At 43.5% G+C, this 22,198-nt stretch overlaps 1 protein-coding gene across 1 annotated transcript; it reads left to right on the forward strand.

Moving 5' to 3' along the window:
* Positions 1-128: 128 nt before the first annotated feature.
* On the forward strand, positions 129-9,845 carry LOC132451348 (mucin-5AC-like). Its single transcript, XM_060043729.1, has 5 exons — positions 129-183; positions 763-866; positions 987-1,958; positions 9,251-9,302; positions 9,601-9,845. Exons 1-5 carry the CDS (start codon positions 129-131, stop codon positions 9,843-9,845), a joined length of 1,428 nt encoding a protein of 475 aa, XP_059899712.1.
* The last annotated feature ends 12,353 nt before the right edge of the window (positions 9,846-22,198 follow it).

A 22,198-nucleotide genomic window follows, 5' to 3' on the forward strand; every position in this document is an offset into this window, starting at 1 on the left:
CAACTACCACAGCTGGAGCAACAACTACCACAGAAGAATCAACAACCACCACAGCTGGACCAACAACTATCAAAGCTGCTCCAACAATTGCAGCATCTGGCACAACTACCACATCAGCTGCCCTAACTATGACCAACGCTGAACCAACAACTACCACATCGATCCCAACTACCAACACAGCTGGTCTAGCAACTATCACAGCTGGCCCCACAACAACCACTGCTGGACCAACAACTACCACAGCGGGATCAACAACTACCACAGCTGAACCAACGACTACCACAGCTGCCTCAACTACCACAGCTGGACCAACAACTACCACAGCTGGATCAACAACTACCACAGCTGCCCCAACAACTACTACATCAATCCCAACTACCACCACAGGTGGACCAACAACTACCACTGATGCCACAACAACTACCACAGCTGGACCAACAACAACATTGATCCTAACAACCATTATAGCAGGACAAACAACTACCACAGCTGGCCAAACTACCACAATATTAAGCCCAACAACAACCACAGCTGGACCAACAACTACCAAAGCTGGATCAACAACTACCACAGCTGCCCCAACAACTACCACAGCTGGACCAACAACTACCACAGCTGCCCCAACAACTACCACAGCTAGCCCAACAACAACCACAGCTAGCCCAACAACTACCACAGCTGCCCCAACAACTACCACAGCTGGACCAACAACTACCACAGCTAGCCCAACAACCGCTACTGCTGGACCAACAACAACCACAGCTGGACGAACAACGAGCACAACTGCCCCAACAGCTACCACTGCTGGACAATCATCTACGACAGCTGGACCAACTACCGCAACATCAAGCTCCACAACTACCACCGTCGGACCAACAACTACCACAGCTGCCCCGACAACTACCACAGCTGCCCCAACAACTACCACAGCTAGCCCAACTTACATTACCGCTCGACCAACAACAACCACAGCTAGCCCAATAGCTAGCACAGCTGGACCAAGAACTATCCCCGCTGGACCAACAACTACCACAGCTGCACCAAAAACTACCACAGCTGCCCCAACAACTACCACAGCTGCCCCAACAACTACCACAGCTGCACCAAAAACGACCACAGCTGCCCCAACAACGACCACAGCTGCACCAAAAACGACCACAGCTGCCCCAACAACGACCACAGCTGAACCAACAACTACCACCTCTGGACCAACAACAACCACAGCTGGACCAACAACTACCATAGCTAGCCATACAACCACCATTGCTGGAACAACCACATCTGGCAAGACAACAAAATCTGTTCCAACAAAGACCACAGCTGGTCCTACAACTAACACAGCTGGAACAACAATAACCTTTGGCCAAACGACCACAACATCGAGCCCCAAAACCAACACAACTGGACCAACAACTACCACAGCTGGACCAACAACAACCATAGCTGGGCAGATAGCTACCTTAGCTGGCCAAACAACTACCACAACTGGCCCAACTAAAACAACGGCTGTCCCAACAACTACCACAGCTTCCCAAACAACTACTACCGCTGCGTCAACAACTACCACCGCTGGACCAAAAACGACCACAGCTGGATCAACAACTACCACAGCTGGACCAAAAACTACCACAGCTGGATCAACAACTACCACAGCTGTACCAACGACTACCACAGTTGGATCAACAGCTACCACAGCTGGACCAAAAACTACCACATATAGCCCAAAAACAACAACAGTTGGCCCAACAACTTCCCCATTTAGCACATCAACAACCACAGCTGGACCATCTCCCACCACAGCTGTTATGACAACAACCACAGCTAGACCAACAACCACCAAAGCTGGACCAACAACTACCATGCTTAGCCCAACAACCACCATAGCTGGACAAACTACATCTGGCAAGACAACAAAATCTGGTCCAACAAAAACCACAACTGGACCAACAACTACCACAGCTGGACCAACAATTACCAGAGCTGGATCAACAACAACCACAGCTGGATCAACAACAACCACAGCTGGATCAACAACAACCACAGCTGGATCAACAACCACAGCTGCCCCAACAACTACCACAGCCGGCCAAACTACCGCAACATTAAGCCCTACAACAGCCATTCCTGCCCCAACAACTACCTCTGCTGGGCCCACAACTACCACAGCTGCCCCAACAACTACAACAACTGCCCCAACAACTACCACATCAATCCCAACTACCACCACAGCTGGACTACCAACTAACACAGCTGGCCCAACAACAACCACTGCTGGACTAACAACTACCACAGCTGCCCAAACAACAACTACCGCTGCGTCAACAACTAACAACGCTGGACCAAAAACGACCACACCTGGACCAACAACTACCATATCAATCCCAACAACCACCAAAGCTGAACAAACAACTACCAGAGCTGGCCCATCTACCCCAACATTAAGCCCCACAACAACCACAGCTGGACCAACAAAAAACACAGCTGGATCAAGAACTACCACAGCTGGACCAACCACTTCTAAAACTGGACCAACAACAGTAACGGCTGGACCAATAACCACAGCAAACCCAACAACAACCAAACATGGGACAAAAATGACCACAGCTGGACCAACTACCACCACAGCTGGACTACCAACTACCAAAGCTGGCCCAACTACCACAACATCAAGCCCCACAACAACCACAGCTGGACCAACAACCACCACAGCTGGACCAACAACTACCACAGCTGGATCAACAGCTACCACAGCTGGACCAAAAACTACCACATATAGCCCAAAAACAACAACAGTTGGCCCAACAACTTCCCCATTTAGCACATCAACAACCACAGCTGGACCATCTCCCACCACAGCTGTTAAGACAACAACCACAGCTGGACCAACAAAAAACACAGCTGGCCAAACAACCATTACAGCTCTACCAATAACTAACACAGCTGGACCAACAGCTGAACCAACAACTACCACCTCTGGACCAACAACAACCACAGCTGGACCAACAACTACCATAGCTAGCCAACCAACCACAATAGCTGGACCATCCACATCTGGCAAGACAACAAAATCTGTTCCAACAAAGACCACAGCTGGTCCAACAACTAACACAGCTGGACCAACAATAATATTTGGCCAAACGACCACAACATCGAGCCCCGCAACCATCACAACTGGACCAACAACTACCAAAGCTGGACCAACAACAACCATAGCTGGGCAGATAGCTACCGTAGCTGGCCAAACAACTACCACAACTGGCCCAACTAAAACAACGGCTGTCCCAACTGCTACCACAGCTGGACCAACAATAACCACATTTGGCACAACTACAATAACAGCTGTTCCAACTACAACCATTGCTGGCCCAATAACATCTGACCAGACCACAACCACAGCTGGACCAACAACTACCCAAGCTCAACCAACACCTACTACAGCTGGCCCAACAACAACCACAGCTGGACCAACATCTACCACAGTTGGCCCAACTACCACAACTGGTCTGTCTACAACCACAGCTGGCCCCACAACGACAGCAACAACAGCAGATGGCAGTTCCAATGTAGTTGCATTACAGCCAGTTGTCTTGATGCCAGTAGTCTTGATGCCAGTAGTCTTGACTCCAGCAGGCATGATGCCAGTAGTCTTGACTCCAGCAGGCATGATGTCAGTAGCCGTGATGCCACTGGCCAATATGCCAGTATCTTCAATGTCTGGCTCCTCTTCAGTTCATAATCAATACAGTTTTCTTGTCTTAACAATCCTTGGTCTCACAACCAGGCTTTTAATTTATTGAACTTTGTCATGCGTTGCAAGTATTTATTACTTCTGTAATTCATTAACATTATTGTATAATTTCTATTCATATATTATTCATCTGTTACTGTATTATATTTGTGTTATCACATTATTTATGGTTCTTTTGATTGCAGGCATATTTTGCACCATTAAAATTATAAATACGTGCAGTAAAAACATCTAAAATCTCTTTTCAGCCAGTATTTCATTATGAGACTGTCAGCAGGCGCTTGGATCCAAAGTTGAAGATGAGGCTAAGAACAATCAATGCATAGAGTGACCTTTTAAAACCTACAAAATCCTGCCACACAACCAACTTTCTAAAAACCTGCTGACCCAGAGGGTCTAGCGTTAGCATAGCCGAGCCAAAAGGTCTAGCAGCAGCATAGCTGAGCCACAGGGTCTAGCAGCAGCATAGCTGAGCCACAGGGTCTAGCAGCAGCATAGCTGAGCCACAGGGTCTAGCAGCAGCATAGCTGAGCCACAGGGTCTAGCAGCAGCATAGCTGAGCCACAGGGTCTAGCGGTAGCGTAGCTGAGCCACAGGGTCTAGCGGTAGCGTAGCTGAGCCGCGGGGCATCGCCGTGGCGCTGCTTGAATATTTGACACGCTCTGCGACGACTTACAGCAGAAATCCACAGAAAATTAAACCAAGCAGGTGATTATGATTGATTACTTCCATTAACATTGTTATGGAATGTATATATATAGATGTACTGTATATATAGTAAAGAGTTTCCGTTTTTTCAAATAAATAGATGAATATACTAATACAAGAAAATCGTTATTCTTATCAAAAAGTTAAGACAAAGGTTGGATTGCGATACTGAGCGCTTCCACTACTCTCGCAGAGCGTATCCATGGCGTCGTTGTGCAAATTAACCAACTTTGCTTCAGCCGCTAAAGCACTGATTCAGCAATGAGGGCTTGTTTTAAGTTCATCAATCCCTACATCAGATCGTGATGGATGATGGCATTTGAAGCCTGTCATGTTCATGTCTTCCCAGGTTCATCCCATCCCAGATTATGTTCCTTGAGATTGAAGTCCGCAGAGTTCTGGTTTAAACTCAAACATATCTGGCTACTTGAAACCAACATTCATAGACAACTCCATGCACACACATCATCATATTCGCACAGAATAAGAATGGAGGAGTGGAAGTATCCTGAACAATTAATGACCAGTAGGGCTCTGAACGCCAGTATTCGTGATGCCATTGGCCAACATGCCAGTCTCTCCAATGTCTGGCTCCTCTTCAGTTCAGAATCAATACAGTTTTATTGCCTTAACAATCATTGTTCTTACAACCAAGCTTTTAATTTAGTGAACTTTATGATGCTTTGCAAGTATTTAATACTTATGTAATTTATTAACATTATCGTATAGTGGTAGCTCTATTCCAACTGGAATAAAGGCAAGGCCAGGCAACTTTATTTATATAGCAATTTTCATACACAAAGCAGACTCAGGGCCCTATTTTAACGGTCTGAAACGCAAGTGAGAAGCGCCAAGCGCAAGTAGCTTTGTGGGCGGTTCTACGGCGATGTTGCTAGTTTACCGTCGCGAAAAATGACTCTTGCCTCCGGCGCAAATCTAAAAAGGGTTGGTTTGAAGTAGCCTAATTACCCGTAGGTGTTATTGGGGCGTAACGCACAATAAACCAATGAGAGTTCAGGCTCCCATCCCCTTTAAGAGCCATGAGTGCATTTGAATCTGACGAGTTGATATTTGGACAGAGCGTCTGCACATGAATTTCAAACTTCAAATGGCTCAGTTTATGGCCAAATAATATGGCCTTATTCACACATGGAATAAGGTTTTCTTATATAAAAAAACTTCTAATACTGAGTCCTATTTAATATGGTTCTATTTAATGATATTTAATGATATACGTGATACATTATAAACATTGTTGCTTATCAGTATTGTATGCATTATCGTTATCGACTTGTGTTCCTAATTTGCATGTGTCCCCCCGTTAATATACATTGCCATGGACTGTATTATGCGTTACGTGTTTAGTTTGCGTGTGTTTAAACAGATGGACGCACGTGTGTGTGTTACACATGCACAAACCCGCATTCATTCATTATTTTTAACACTCACTCGCAGTAAAACAATATATTTTCTCACGATCAAATACTCATCAATCTTAAAAGTTATGGGCATGTACACGATGTCTATTTCAAGAAAATATGTGTTTGCTGTACGGTGTTTGCAGATGCACTGATTTAAAAGTATAACTTATTACCGCTGTATCAGCTGTTACTTCCCAAATAATTTACCAAGAATGTGTAGCTAGGTAGATGAGAGAAGCAAAGTGTATGCGCACAAGCAACATTATGCATGCGCCCTTAGAACAGCATCTGAGCAACGCGCCACTGACTTTGAACCAGGTATTTCCTGGTTTGTGGCTCAAGTGGTTTCCGAAACGTCAAAATAGCACCAGTGAACGTTTGCGCCAAAACACGCCTCCTCCTTTCGCCGAGCCGCCCCTTGGGGGCGCAAGATCATTCCCTAATTTACCGACGCGTGGCGCAGGAGGGAAAAGAACGCTCTGCGCCAGTTGCAAACTAGCAACGACACATGCACCAGTGATTAGGTCTTTTGCGCCGCATGCAAGATAGGGCCCTCAAAGTGCTTCACATATAAACATTGTCATACAATAAAATAAAATAATAGATAAGTAAAAGAAAACATATTCAGAAAATGAGTAAAATAGATCAGCATTTTGGAAAATGCAAAACAGTCAATCTGGTACCCACGTCGGGACTCCAACCCGACCTAAACTATGAAAATAAAGTCACAGTTAAAAAGGCATTTTAGTAATAAAATAAAGGCAAAGTTGAAAAAGCATTTTAGAAAGTGCAATGTATTTAAGATTTAGCAGAAAACTAAAGCAAACATAAAAGTTGTCAGTCTTGTTTTAATGGTGCTCAGAGTTGGGGCAAGTCTTAAATCCTCTGGGAGTTTATTCCAGCTATTTGTTGCATAGTAACTAAATCCTGTTTTTCCATGTTTCGTGTTTAATCTGGAGATAATTAACAGATTGGTCTCGGAAGATCTTAGTGTTCTAGAAGGCAGCAACTGCCACAGTGGAAGCATATCTGTTAAATATTTTGGGCCTAAACCATGTAGGGATTTATTAGCATCATGATTAGCTGACCTAAAGGGAGCAAATGTAACGATTTAAGAATTGGTGTAATATGTTCAAAGTTTTTGGTCTTTGTTAGTCCTCTAGAAGCAGCATTCTGAACAAGCCTCAAGTTTCCTTGGGGTGACCTGTAGGGAGACCATTGCCGTAATCAAGCTTACTAATGATAACGGAATGTACACGTTTTTGTAAGTCTTCGGTGGACCTGAGCCCTCTAAGTAGTGTTACATTTTTAAGGTGATAATATGCAGATTTTGTAACTGATTTGATGTGACTGTCGAAATGTAAATCTGAATCCATGATAACCCCTAGATTTCTGGCTTTGATTGAGGTTTTCAGGGTCAGAGAGTGAAGGTGTTGGGTTACTTTAAGCCTTTCCGTTTTAGCACCATTTATCTCTGTTTTGTCCTCATTAGGTGAAGGAAATTTCGGCACATCCAGTCTTTCACTTGCCCAATGCACTTGCACAGCAGATCTATGGAGCGATACTCATTTGGTGATAGCGATACACAGATTTGCGTGTCATCAGCATAGCAATGATGATGAATATTGTTATTTTGCATGATTTGCCCTAGTGGGAGCATATAGATATTGAATAAAGAGGGTCCTAAGATCAAACATTATGGGACTCCACATGTCACGTTGGTTGATTCTGATACAAAGTCGCCAATGAAACAAAGTAGTTCCTATTTTGTAGGTAGGACCTGAACCAATCTAAGACTGTGCCTGAAAGCCCAACCCAGTTTTCCAACCCGTCCAAAAGTATTGCATTGTCTACAGTGTCTAATGCAGCACTGAGGTCTAGTAGCATTAGTATTGAGGTTTTGCCAGAGTCTGTGTTAAGACGGATGCTGTTAACAACTTTAATAAGGGCGGTCTCAGTGCTGTGCAGGGGTCTAAATCCTGATTGGAAGGTGTCATAGCAACCAGTTGATGCCAGGAAGTGATTAAGTTGCTGGAGGACAACTTTCTCAATGATTTTACTTATGAAGGGTAGATTTGATATTGGTCTGTAGTTGTTAATAATTGAGGCATCCTTTTTAAAAGGGGTTTAATAACGGCAGTTGTCAAGGCTTTGGGAAATTACCTGACTTGAGAGAGTTTTTAACTATTTGCAATATTTCTATTGCTAGGCAGTCAAAAACATTCTTAAAGAGGATGGTAGGTAAAGCATAGAGGAAACCCGTTGGATGACTTTAGGTGTGTCACGTTTTACACAAGAGTTTTAGAGTCTATAACATTAAAGCATGTCATCACTGCCACGCTACTTTTGCCTGTAGTCCAACATTTTGTTGTTGTTGTTGTTTGCGTGATATTGATGGCGTGTCTGATGCCCTCAATTATATCAGTATAAAAAGCTGCAAACTCATTGCATTTCAGTGTGGAATGGAATTTGTGTTGGGGGGTGTGTCAGTCTGTCAACAGTTGCAAAGTGGGTTTTTGCATTATTAGTATTGGTTTTAATGATATTGGAGAGAAATGTTTCTCTAGCACTTTTTAAGTCTAAATTGTAGGCACGGAGGCTCTCTTTATATATATATATATATATATATATATATGGATATTTGCTTGCCAGAAATCGTTTTAACCTTACAAGGTGCAATGACATCTATGAATACAAGATCATTAGCAGAACAAGGGCTGAGAGGTGGTAGCAAGGAGCTGGCCTTTTTAAAAAGTACATTAGAATGTTCATTGATCTACCCTTTTTTGACAGTATTTGATTTGGTCTGTATGTCGGGAATAAAATATATATTAAGAAAACCCAAAAGTGGTCAGACAGTGAAGGATCAGTCACAGAGAGATCAGAAACATTGAGGCCCTTTTGTGATAACCAGGTATAGAGTGTGCCCCTTACAATGAGTAGCCTCTTTCACATGTTGAGACAGTGCGACTACATCAGCTGGTGCACGTCTATATGTGCCCTCCCAAGATCTGTGCGTGTGTTCCCTAACCAAAAACCAAAAACCGTTTAATGGGGACATAAAACAAAACATCAGAAAAAAACGGGAGGCCTTCAAGTCAGGAGATCAAGGGGAATATAAGAGAGCCCGGTATGACCTTGAGAGGTCCATCACAGCTGCAAAAAGGGCCCACTCCCAAAAACTTGAAAGCCTCTACCTGAACAACAACACACGCAGCATGTGGAAGGGAATCCAGGCAGCTACGAATTACAGGACTACCATGACGTCCCCAGACACCCGAGATGCCACCCTCCCAGACAGCCTCAACAACTTTTACGCCAGGTTCGACAGGCTGAACACAGACACTCCCTCAAAAGCCCCCTGTGACTCCAGGGACACTGCCTTCCAGGTTACGCATACACAGGTTCTGAGGGCTCTGAAGCAGGTGAACCCCCATAAGGCTATGGGACCAGACAGCGTTCATCCAAGAGTCTTGAAGGCCTGTGGGGAACAACTAGTGGGTGTGTATGCTGACATTTTCAATCTGTCCCTATCCTAGGCAGTAGTCCCCCAAGTATTTAAATCATCCATCATCATACCGGTTTCAAAAAATCCAAATTCATCCACTCTGAATGTTAGTGGCGCTAACATTAGCCCCCATGAAGTGCCTAGAAAAGCTGGTTCTCACATAAACAACACAGTATCAGACCCATCCCCGTTTGCCCATCGCCCCAACCGATCAGTGGATGATGCGGTGGCCATAGCCCTACATCACACTTTGCAACACCTGGACAACCGAAGAACATACGTCAGAATGATTTTCCTGGACTATAGCCGGGTGGCCTTCAACACCATCCGCCCAGTCAAGCTGATTGGTAAACTGACGGACCTCGGTGTCCCGACTCCCACCTGTAACTGGATCGTAGACTTCCTGATTGACAGACCACAGGTGGTGAAGTTGGAGGGCGGGTGGCTGCTGAGCTCATAGTCAGCACAGGTTCACCACAGGCTGCCTCAGTCCCAAAATCTTCACCCTGTACACGCATGATTGTCAGTAGCGGTTCCTGGCCGAGTTCACCAGGGAGGCAAACATGAACGCGCATTCATGAACGCGCGCAGTGCACCCGCACATGCATTTCTTTTCTAAAGCGTAGGCCTACACAACTTTAAAAAAAAACATACTCGCGTGACGCGTCGTTTTGAGGCGCCGTTAGCTTAAGGGGCCGTGTCCACCAAAAGCGGATAATAGAGAGAGGATGAGGAAAAGAAAAAAGAGGACAATAAAAAGAGAAAAGAGGATAATAACTAAAATAAACTAGACACTTAACAGTATCAGCAGAGTGCAATGCTTCTAAATTTTTTATCAAACGTGCAGACAAAGTTCAACGTCATAAAGTTAAGTTCATTCATGGTGCATGCATGCTGCTTGAATGTAATGCATGGCATGGCAGCCTACAGGGTCAACGACACGTATCTTATCTTCCAATCACATAAATAAAATATTGTGGAAATTGCATTAAATGGAAAGAGACAATTCCTCACGTTGGACACACGAATGCGTGACTCGTTTATTACGTTAGAAAACCAAAACAGTAAACTAACATTTAACGGGACAGCCATCCCTGAACAACCAAGACAGAGTAAACGATATGCATACAACAGTGTAGATTATATTAATTACTCCTCCGGATTGTACTTTCTTAATGTTCCCGTTACAACTTCAGTTAAAGCCGCGGCATCTCTTTCTGCACTGACGTCCTCAAATTCTAAGAATCGTTCGCACGCATTCCCTTTCTCATTCACATTATCTAAGGATGACAGAGATCTGACACTGGCCGGACACATTAGTTGTATCGTCAGCTTGCACGCCGATGAATGGAGCTGCACTAATTTCGCGATCGATGTCTGCCTTAATCACCATTGCTATGCTATGAATGATGTCGTTCTGTATGGCTTTTGATGTCCCTTTGAAAACTGTGGCTGATTCTAGATGTTGAGCTAGCAGGATCTACCTCACAGTAATACTCCCCCAATTCAACGTAATTGCCCTTAAGGCTTTTCAGCTGACGCATTGTGCCCACAGAAGGCCTGCTCTTGCATCCCAAGATATACCACTGCAATAATCATTTTACGCAGTATCTCCCGATTTCTTCTCACAAGTCCATTGTGGTGCTGGGTAGCGATGCTAGCTGCCTGGCTGAGGGCTTCATCAATCCGCACACTTCCAAACAGTTTAAACTTTAAGTTGGAATTAATGTGGCCATTCTCCTGCATGTTGATATCGTTATCTTTGTTAGCCGCGGCAACTGACTAGAAAGAACGAATTTGCTCAGAACATTATTGAAAAAAATGCTGATTTGTGATTGGTTGCAAGGAGTAGATGAGGCTGGCCTCCCTTCCTATGTTTAACATGGTAGATGATTTACCTTGCAACAGTGAAACTGAATTGTGATTGGTTATTTTTTATTCTCAAAGGCGGCTAAAGTGAGTTTTGGCCTCTTTGCCTCCGCTCCCTTCAGTGGCCAACCCTGGACACAACATGCTGAAAGTAACGTCGGCCAGCCTCCGCGCTTTCAAAGGCACTTCGCAGTTGTTGTTGTTTTTTAACATTTTCAACGTTTCATGGAATTATTCAGTAATAAACACACATTGCACATAAATAATTTTGAATAATAAATATTTTTAAATAATAATTTCTTTTAATTTCTTTACGAAAATCACGAGGAGGCGTTGCCTCCGTTGCCTCCTCTAAGGAACCGCCACTGATGATTGTGCCTCCACACAAGATAACACCATTGTCATCAAATACGCTGATCATGTCACCATCCTGGGCCTCATCAAGGGGGATGACGAGTCAGGCTACAGGAGGGTGATAGAGGAAATTCTTGTCTATGGAGAGGAGAATAACCTCATCCTCAACGTAGCCAAAACAAGAGAGGTAAAAGCAGACTTCAGGAGGCGTCCTGCCCCCCTACAGCCCCTTACCATCCAAGGGCCAGAGGTGGAGAGGGTGGACAGCAACCGATTCCTGGGACCGCAGGTGATGTCTGACCTGAGCTGGTCTCTTAACACTGCTGCCCCAGTGAAAATAGCCCAGCGGCGGCTGTATTTTATCAGACTGCTCAGGAAATCGGGCTAAACCAGCGTCCTCACACCCTGACCTACAGTGGACTATTAGAGAGCATTCTCACTTCAGGTATAACTGTCTGGTACGGGAATACGACACAGGTAGAGAGGAGGTCACTCCAAAGGGTCATAAAGACTGAAGAAAGGATTATAGGACCAAACTTCCCTCCATGGACTCTATTTACAGTCAGCGCTGCTGGAAAAGGGCAGAGAGAATCATCAGAGACTCCACCCAGCTCACCCTCTACTAAAACACATACAATGCAAGTACAGCCTCAGACACAGTAGAGCGGACAGTGTCATCACACACACAAGATTTCTCCACAGCTTCTTCCCTGCCACTCTGTTTGTAAAAACAGAGTACATCTGAAAAATTTCAATGTGCAATATTCCCTAACCACCCTACCCCCACTTCCTACGTGCAATAACGCTGCTACGGGTGGTCATATAGTATGATAACACTGCTAAATAACTAAGTACACTGCAATGTATAATGTGCAATTTGTTCTTATCTCAGTTTCTTAAGGCCCAGGCTTCCACAAGGCCCAGGCTTCAGCAGCAGCTAGCAGCCACCATCCACCTGGCTCTAGCTAGCAGCCACCATCCACAAGGCCCAGGCTCCAGCAGCAGCTAGCAGCCACCATCCACCTGGCTCCAGCTAGCAGCCACCATCCACAAGGCCCAGGCTCCAGCAGCAGCTAGCAGCCACCATCCACCTGGCTCCAGCTAGCAGCCACCATCCACAAGGCCCAGGCTCCAGCAGAAGCTAGCAGCCACCATCCACAAGGCCCAGGCTCTAGCAGCAGCTAGCAGCCACCATCCACAAGGCCCAGGCTCCAGCAGAAGCTAGCAGCCACCATCCACAAGGCCCAGGCTCCAGCAGCATCCACCAGGGCCAGGCTTCAGTCGCAGTGACCTGCTACGGAGATGGCGGCAGCCAGCAGCACAGGGGTGTCAGGTGCTCTCCTTGCGCTTTTAGTTTTTGGTGTTATTTTAAACTTTGTAGATTCGGGACCACTTTTAAACAGAAAGCTACTCTCCCATGAAGTGCACCATGAAACAGCAGTTGTAAAGCCATTTGGATACGGAAATCATATTCTATTGCAAGTAGAACTGTCAAGCGATTAAAATATTTAATCGTGATTAATCGCATTAATGTCATAGTTAACTCTAATTAATCGCGATTAATCGCAAATTATTTTTCTATGCTAAATATCCCTTGATTTTTTTTGTCCCATAATTCTTCTCATTTTAATTCTCTTATCAACATGGTGAAGTGCATCGGCTTGCCTTGTGCAAATGATTTTTTATTGATAACAACATTGGCATATACACTGATACAAAACAGGACGATACAAAAAAAGAGCCTATAGTGCAATTAAACGACTGCTTTGAACAAATGTCATTTGAACATAGCAGTCAGGCTACTGCTTCTTCGTTTTGAGGCAAAGAAAAAATATATATATATATTTTTTTTTTATAAAATAATTGCGTTAATCGCGCGATAAAAAATTTAACGCCGTTAAATTTGGATTGCGTTAACGCCGTTAATAACGCGTTTAAATGACAGCTCTAATTGCAAGCGTTTGTAAACACCGCCACCGTTCGGGATCAACACAAGCAAAGTTATGCAGTCCGGGGCAAATGCCAAAGTGACAGTCTCATCATCATTACACAATACTTGTTGCTATCTGGTGATGTGCACCCATGCCCAGGCCCGACTTACCAAGGTGCCAGCAGCGAGGACATGAAGAAAAAGCATCACAAAATGAACTTTTTCAAAACTGTCACTCACTCTCGAATGATCTGGGATTCACAACATAAACCCAGCAGTATCTTTTGAGGGCAGATTAACATCCGTAGTCTCACACCGAAGGCTGAACAAATGCAGCATCTTCTTAGTTATACCAACTTCGATTTCTTTGGACTGTCTGAATCGTGGTTGCATAACAACTCTCCCTCTTCTGCATTGCATGTCCCAGGCTATAATATCTTTAGACGAGACAGATCTAAGGGAAGAGGGGGTGGGGTCATGATTCATATCAAAGACCACATCAACTGTCATCAAATATGCTGGCCTTTTGACCATGATTTGGAGTGTATTGGACTGAATATAGTGCTTTCATCTGAAATGTATTTTGTGCTCATTGTTGTGTATCGTCCACCTTCCTCTAATAATGATTTTTATATCACATTTAAAAATCTTCTTAAAGCATGTGATTTTAAAACCGAGTTAATACTACATGGCGATCTAAATTGTAACTGGTTAGATAAAACTAATAGGAAACCCCTAAGCAGATTACAGATCTTTTTGATTTTACACAATTGTTGGAAGGGCCATCTAGAATAACTGCATCATCCCAGACACAAATAGACTTAATATTTAGAAACAAGCCTGAAAGAGTTGTTAAGACATTTTATTTTATTACTGGACTGTCTGACCATATTCTGACATTAATGTCCAGAAAACTAACAAAGAAACGTTTTCATCATTCTAATAAACCTATAGAGCAACTCAGGATTCCAAAAAATTAAATGGCTAATTTCCAAAGAGCAGTGCAGCAGACTGATGGGAAACATTTACTGGATTCAATACAGAAATATTCACCCTGATGAAGGAAAGAGTCTCTTTCCTTCATCAGGGTGAATATTTCTGAAAGCATTGAAAAGATCATTGAAGACCAAATTAAATATTAAATATTGATCGCAACAGCAAAAGATATTTATGGTATGGATTCTAAAATGCTTTAATCTCTGCAAGAACACCTAGCCTACCCCATCACACAAACTATCAACCAGTCAGTACGACATTCCCAACAACCTGGAAGACAGCAATTGTTACTCCTATATTCAAGTCAGACGACCCTCAGAACATGATATTTCATATTTAACGTATATTTTAATGATTTGAAAGAGTTTCAAAACGGGAGGTCAATACACATCTGTATGAATTTGCTATATATATATATATATATATATATAGAGAGAGCTATATCATTATAATATATTATATATATATTAAAAGCTTACAAACATATTTAGGGACAAAACCTGCCATTTTTAATATAAATAACATTTATAATTATGTTTACTCCGGACACACAATAAAAATGGGGTCATGGCGGGGAAAGGGTTAATAGTAACAGGTTTGACGGTAACAGGTTTGACGAAATATGCTTTGGGCAGCCATTACTAGCCATGTGGTTGACACCATGACAGCAAATGGTGTGCATTCTAAAGATGCTAAAATGCTTGTTTATATGTTAATTTTAATTTAAAATGTTTGACTTTTTAATGCATGATATAATGGTAACGCATTTTGACACACTATCCCTGTCCCCTTCAGTCAAATTAAACACAACTCAATGAAAACTCATTAAACTAGAGGAGCACTTACTTGTCTCTTTGGCAGCAACCTGAAAAAAGGCAGATGATGTCCCTTCCTGAAAATGATGTCACTTCTGTGATACTGCATTGTCCCTGGGGGCGGGTTTATCCAAAGTAACGCATTTGACGTAACACGCAGGGACAGTACTCAAATGTATTTATTTTCAATATTCCAAAAAGGACAAGAGTAATAAAAAAGTATTATATGTTAACTAACAATTAAGGCTTTTCATAAACGTACGTTTTTTTAAGACAATTTGATTTTATCCTCTCTAAAAGCCGGTTTTAATAGAAAAAATGTACAGAGGGACAAGCCATTTTTACCATATTTAACAGATATACAATTGAAAAATCCCTTATATTTAATGAATATTTAAGTCGAAGATTGTTTGTTTACCATATCATACCAGCTAATTTTTTTTAGATGTTGTTGTTAGTACAGCTTATTGGGGTAGATGTCGTGTCAGGGACACAAAATGGCACATTTTCGTAGAATGACCCATGTAACTACCGCCCAATCAGTATTTTACCTATCATTTCTAAGGTTGCTGAGAAATGTGTATCAGAGCAGCTTGTTTCTTTTTTAAATAATGGTCCATTTACTCTTCCTCCCATGCAGTTTGGCTTCAGGGCCCACCACTCTGCGGAAACAGCTAACGGTTTCTTCTTAGAGGAGGTCTGAGCAAAGGTCGACAAGGGAGGTTTTGTTTGGGCTGTGTTTTTAGACCTTCGTAAAGCTTTCGACACAGTCAACCATCAGGTCCTTATTGCCAAACTGTCTGCTTTTAACTTCTCACCTTTAACACTCAAATGGATTGAGTCATATTTAACTGATAGAAGTCAACATGTTTTTGCGAATAATCAAAGTTCACCAGCTCTTAATTTATGCACTGGGGTACCAAAAGGATCGATACTTGGCCCGCTTTTGTTTAGTCTGTATATTAATGATCTGCCGTTGGTTTGCCCTGATATCAAAATACGAATGTATTCAGACGACAGTGTAGTACATGTGCATGCCAAAAAAAAGGATCTGGCTGCTGCTAAACTCAGCACAGCTATGGACTAGATCACTAATTGGCTAAACCATTCCTGCCTCCAACTTAATGTTAATTAAACCGTAGGAATGTTTTTTACCTAAGGTCAATGCAACATTATGTCGACCATAACAATATCAGGTCAAAACATAAGTATTGTGGCACTGTAGGAGCCATTTTAGCCATTTATTTATTTGTTTAACTTTGATTATAATGCATGCCTCTTCTTTATTTCTTTCTTGAGATTTTGTGCCCTCTGCAGGTCAAAAGGCCATGAATAGGAAAGAGACCGGGAAGGAGGAGTGGCCGACTGAGAGCGCACAGCTTTTTGACCTTGTCTCGGCGTGCTTGTTTGTTGCGCATGCTGCTCTTTGTAAATTCTTTAGTTAATTTATCCAGTCTGCCTTAGTATTTATTGTACAAGATAAAGGGATTGTACAAGACAACGTTATCCCTCTTCAGAAGTTCTGACGGTTCTCTTCAAATATCATTTAGTCCTGCATGCACAATAACCTGTGAAATTGTGGGTTTTTCCAATATAATTGCGGCTAGTTTCTGGTTGATATCACTAACCATCAAGTCTGGGAAGTAGCATGTTTTGATCTTCTTACCGGTTGTATCCTTTATGGTTGATTCTCCTACAATCAGAGTTTCTGCTTCATCTGCTTTCTGTGAGATGGGCCCTTGGAAATAAATAAAACAGAATGCAAATATTGTATTGTAAATTTGTGAATATAACCCACTAAGAGATGTCCACTTTCACTTAGAGATGTCCACTTCTTACTTTATTCTTACTTTTATTTTATTGTATTTTATTTATAATTTTCTATTTTATAATCTTATCTTCTGTGCTTGAAGTTTATATTTGTACAGAGCACCTGGAACGAAACAATTTACCCCCGGGGAACAATGAAGTTTTCTGATTCTTATTCTGTTGGCTTGAGGTGGCGGTGGCAGACGCAGGCGCAGCTCGCCTCCATGGCGACTGGTTCTTGTTCCATCTCTATCCGCACCAACCGTCCGGACGCATCTCGGGGCTCAGGGCTGCACGGGTGGCCGACGCATGCACCGCTTGCTTCCATGGCGACTGGTTCATGGTCGCTCTCTTTCCGCACCGTTTGTCCGGACGCATTTCCGGGCTCAGGGGTGCATGGGTGGCAGGCGCATTCGTGGACTCTTGAAGTGGCAGGAACCGGTTCTTCAGCGCAGGGTTAACTTCAGTGACGGGCTAATCCGGCTGATACATGCAACTTTAACTGTTAGGTATTATTCTCATGAAATATAATATGAGGTAGATCTGAACGATGAATTAAGTCGTTTTTTCCACTGCTTAGTGGAGCTTCAGGAAACATGACCTCTCTCTCTGCTGCCTCTTATCTCTCTTTTCACATAGGCTATGAGTCATGCCATGACTCATAGCCTATTGTGCACTCTATGAAGGAGCATTAATGTGAAGTCAAATAAAGGTTAAGTCCACAATTGTTGCCATCAAATCGTCTGGGTTTCGTAATATTGACTCTTCTGCTCTACACAATCAACCCGGTACTTTGTTTAATTAAGTCCCTTGGGATATTTTTTTCTTTCTACATGTAATTTACATTTACATGTAGGGCATGTAGCAGGTGCCTTTATCCAAAGGCATCTGTCAAAAGAAAGCAAGCAACAATATATCTGTCAGTACAGTAAGGATGTTCATAGAAACCGGTCCAAATAGCTAAATACCCCGGTCCAAATAGCCAAAAAGTGTGGTTCAGTAGCTAAATACCATCGTCCAAATAGCTAAATACCCCGGTCAGAAAGCTAAATACCCCGTTCTAAATAGCTATATGCCATGGTCCAAATACCCAAATACCCCGGTCCAAATAGAAAAATAGCCCGGTCCAAAAAAGTATATACCCCGGTCCAAACAGCTAAATACCCCGGTCCAAATAGCAAAATGCCATGGTCCAAATAGCTAAATACCCCGGTCCAAATAGCTAAATGCCCCCGGTCTAAATAGCTTCATACCATGGTCCAATAAGCCAAATCCCCCTGTCCAAATAACAAAATAGCCCGGTCCAAATAAGTATATACCCCGGTCCAAAAAGCTAAATACCCTGGTCCAAATAAATGCCATGGTCCAAATAGCTAAATACCCCGGTCTAAATAGCTAAATGCCATGGTCCAAAAAGCTAAATGCCCGGGATGAAATCGCTCAATACCCAGGTCAAATTAGCTTAATACCTTAGGTATTAAGCACACTGGTTTAGAGTGCTTCTTTCTGAACTGGACTAAAGCCAAAGTTTATTTTCGATGTTTAACTATTGCCGGGATGCAAGAATCTCATTTGAAAGACAAACGTTTTGAATTCCACACCCAGGTCTGAATAGCCAACCTGTTCCGTAAATAAAACACTCAGGAAGACGCTCCATGACATGCAGCTCGATGAATGTGATGAGGCAGAAATAGGAGTCGTCGGGCTTGATGCCTGCTTACATCAAGATCTCTTCCTGCGTCATTACTGATCTAAGATTCCTAAGCACCGATCCTCTTCAAAAGCACCTGCACTGATGTCAAATAGATTAATCTCTTCAAAAGCACCTGCACTGATGTCAAATAGATTAATCTCTTCAAAAGCACCTGCACTGATGTCAACTAGATTAATCTCTTCAAAAGCACCTGCACTGATGTCAAATAGATTAATCTCTTCAAAAGCACCTGCACTGATGTCAAATAGATTAATCTTCAAAGAGGTAGAAGTTTACACATTTGCAGAAAGAAGTATTGGGTGAAATAATCATATGAATTGATCTCAAACAAGCAACTTGCAGCTTTGAAGTATTCTAGAAGCTTAGTTGGCTTGTGTTGATGACCAGGTGCCCAAAGAACATTTCCAAAAAAAAAATCAATTTCTCCATTATATAGAGCTCATGAATATGAGCATTAAACATCCATTTGTATTAATAGGAGGAAGGATTTGGCAAAAGCCATATTTGTTCAATTCATAAACTCGCCTTACGGCCTCTGTGCCGGTCACGCGGTTACACACAGGTGCATTCAGAATGCACTCTGGATGCCTGATAGGGTCCATTTTGTAGATTTCAGGTTGTACCGGGAAAGGGGCTCAACAAAGGTTTCAGAGACACCACATGAGCCAACTTCAAGTACAAGGTCAATGTCACACATTGTAGAGCAGATGGATTTCTTTATATCTGCACAAAAAAAATCACCAGTAAACAATGATATCAAACTATGATGGTGATGTGATACTTCACAGTCTGTCAAGGAGACCGATGTTATTTGAATAACAGAACGTAAACAAATACCTTTCTAAGGCGAAGTTGAGTAAGAAGAGCAGTCAGAACAGCCCACAAAGGGGTAAAACCTGTTGATGACTTCTGATATCATCCCCTCCCAAACGCAGAGACAAAGCTGTAATTACAGTGTGGACGAAATCCAGTGTCGAATGGGAGGGGATGCTATTCACTATGCTTATATCAAAATAAAACCTTTTGTTCGTTTATGGAATATCTTTGACTCTGACGTCATGTGTCATCACTCAGAAGTGATATAAAGTGAACTCCTGCCATTGGCAGATTAAAAGGAGCAAGGCAGCAAATTCTACTAAAACCAACTGAACCAGTGAGTACTGAGGTCCATTGGTCATATGTATTAACGTCTAAACTACAAGTCATATATTAATCATGAATAAAATTAACAAATAACCACATGTTGAGGGTTTGAAAGTTATTTGTATTAACCTCTAAACTTTTAGTCATAATTTAATCATGAATAACATCAACAAATAACCACGTGCTGAGATTTTGGACGAATGATTTTCTTCACAGATAAGAGCCAATGAAAATGAATCTACGGACAAATTTCGTGGTTATTCTCTTGTGTTTTGGTAAGATACTCTCTTAAGCAGGTTTTGTTAATCTGTACAATTTAAAAGAAGAAAATCACGGGAAGATGATGAAGAATTAATTAATATTTTATAACCGCAGCTGGCCGAATGACAAACACAGCAGGACAAACTACTACCACAGCTGCCCCAACAACTACCCCAACAACAACCACCACTGGACCAACATCTACCACAGCTGCCCCAACAACTACCACTGCTGGACCAACAACTACCACCACTGGACTAACAACTACCACAGCTGCCCCAACAACTACCACTACTCCCCCAACAACTACCACAGCTGCCCCAACAACTACCACTGATGGACCAACAACTACCACCACTGAACTAACAACTACCACAGCTGCCCCAACAACTACCACTACTGCCCCAACAACTACCACAGCTGCCCCAACAACAACCACTGATGGACCAACAACTACCACCGCTGGACCAACAACTACCACCACTGGACCAAGAACCACCACCACTGGACTAACAACTACCACAGCTGGACAAACAACTACCACAGCTGGACCAACGACTACCACAGCTGCCCCAACTACTACCACAGCTGCCCCAACAACTACCACCGCAGGACCAACAACTACCACAGCTGGACAAAAATCGACCACAGCTGGTCCAACAACTACCACAGCTGGACCAACAACTACCACAGCTGCCCCAACTACTACCACAGCTGCCCCAACAACTACCACAGCTGCCCAAACAACTACCACAGCTGGACCAACTACTACCACAGCTGCCTCAACAACTACCACAGCTGGACCAAGAACTACCACAGCTGCCCCAACTACTACCACCGCTGGACCAACAATTACCACAGCTGGACCAACTACTACCACAGCTGCCTCAACAACTACCACTGATGGACCAACAACTACCACCGCTGGACCAACAACTACCACCACTGGACCAACAACTACCACAGCTGGACCAACAACTACCACAGCTGGACCAACGACTACCACAGCTGCCCCAACGACTACCACAGCTGCCCCAACTACTACCACAAATGCCCCAACAACTACCACCGCTGGACTAACAACAACCACAGCTGCCCCAACAACTACCACAGCTGGACCAACGACTACCACAGCTGCCCCAACTACTACCACAATTGCCCCAACAACTACCGCAGCTGCCCCAACAACTACCACAGCTGCCCCAACAACTACCACAGCTGGACCAACGACTACAACAGCTGCCCCAACTACTACCACAGCTGCCTCAACTACTACCACCGCTGGACTAACAACAACCACAGCTGCCCCAACAACTACCACAGCTGGACAAAGGACTCCCACAGCTGCCCCAACTACTACCACAATTGCCCAAACAACTACCACAGCTGCCCCAACAACTACCAAAGCTGCCCCAACAACTACCACTGCTGGACCAACAACTACCACCACTGGACTAACAACTACCACAGCTGCCCCAACAACTACCACTACTGCCCCAACAACTACCACAGCTGCCCCAACAACAACCACAGCTTCCCCAACTACAACCACCGCTGGACCAACAACTACCACAGCTGGACCAACGACTACCACAGCTGCCCCAACTACTACCACAGCTGCCCCAACATCTACCACCACTGGACCAACAACTACCACAGCTGGACCAACGACTACCACAGCTGCCCCAACTACTACCACAGCTGCCCCAACATCTACCACCACTGGACCAACAACTACCACAGCTGGACCAACAACTACCACAGCTGCCCCAACTACTACCACCGCTGGACCAACAACTACCACAGCTGGACCAACTGCTACCACAGCTGCCCCAACAACTACCACAGCTGGACCAACGACTACCACAGCTGCCCCAACTACTACCACAATTGCCCCAACAACTACCACAGCAGCCCCAACA

The sequence above is a fragment of the Gadus macrocephalus genome, chromosome 22, assembly GCF_031168955.1.
Source record: "Gadus macrocephalus chromosome 22, ASM3116895v1".
NCBI lineage: Eukaryota > Metazoa > Chordata > Actinopteri > Gadiformes > Gadidae > Gadus > Gadus macrocephalus.

Coding starts and splice junctions, on each gene's coding strand:
- LOC132451348 (XM_060043729.1), top strand. CDS start 129: ATGACCAACGCTGAACCAACAACTACCACATCGATCCCAACTACCAAC. Junction 184..762: donor CCCAACTACCAACACAGCTG/GTCTAGCAACTA, acceptor CAACAACCACAG/CTGGACGAACAACGAGCACA. Junction 9,303..9,600: donor TTCTGAGGGCTCTGAAGCAG/GTGAACCCCCAT, acceptor CCAACCGATCAG/TGGATGATGCGGTGGCCATA.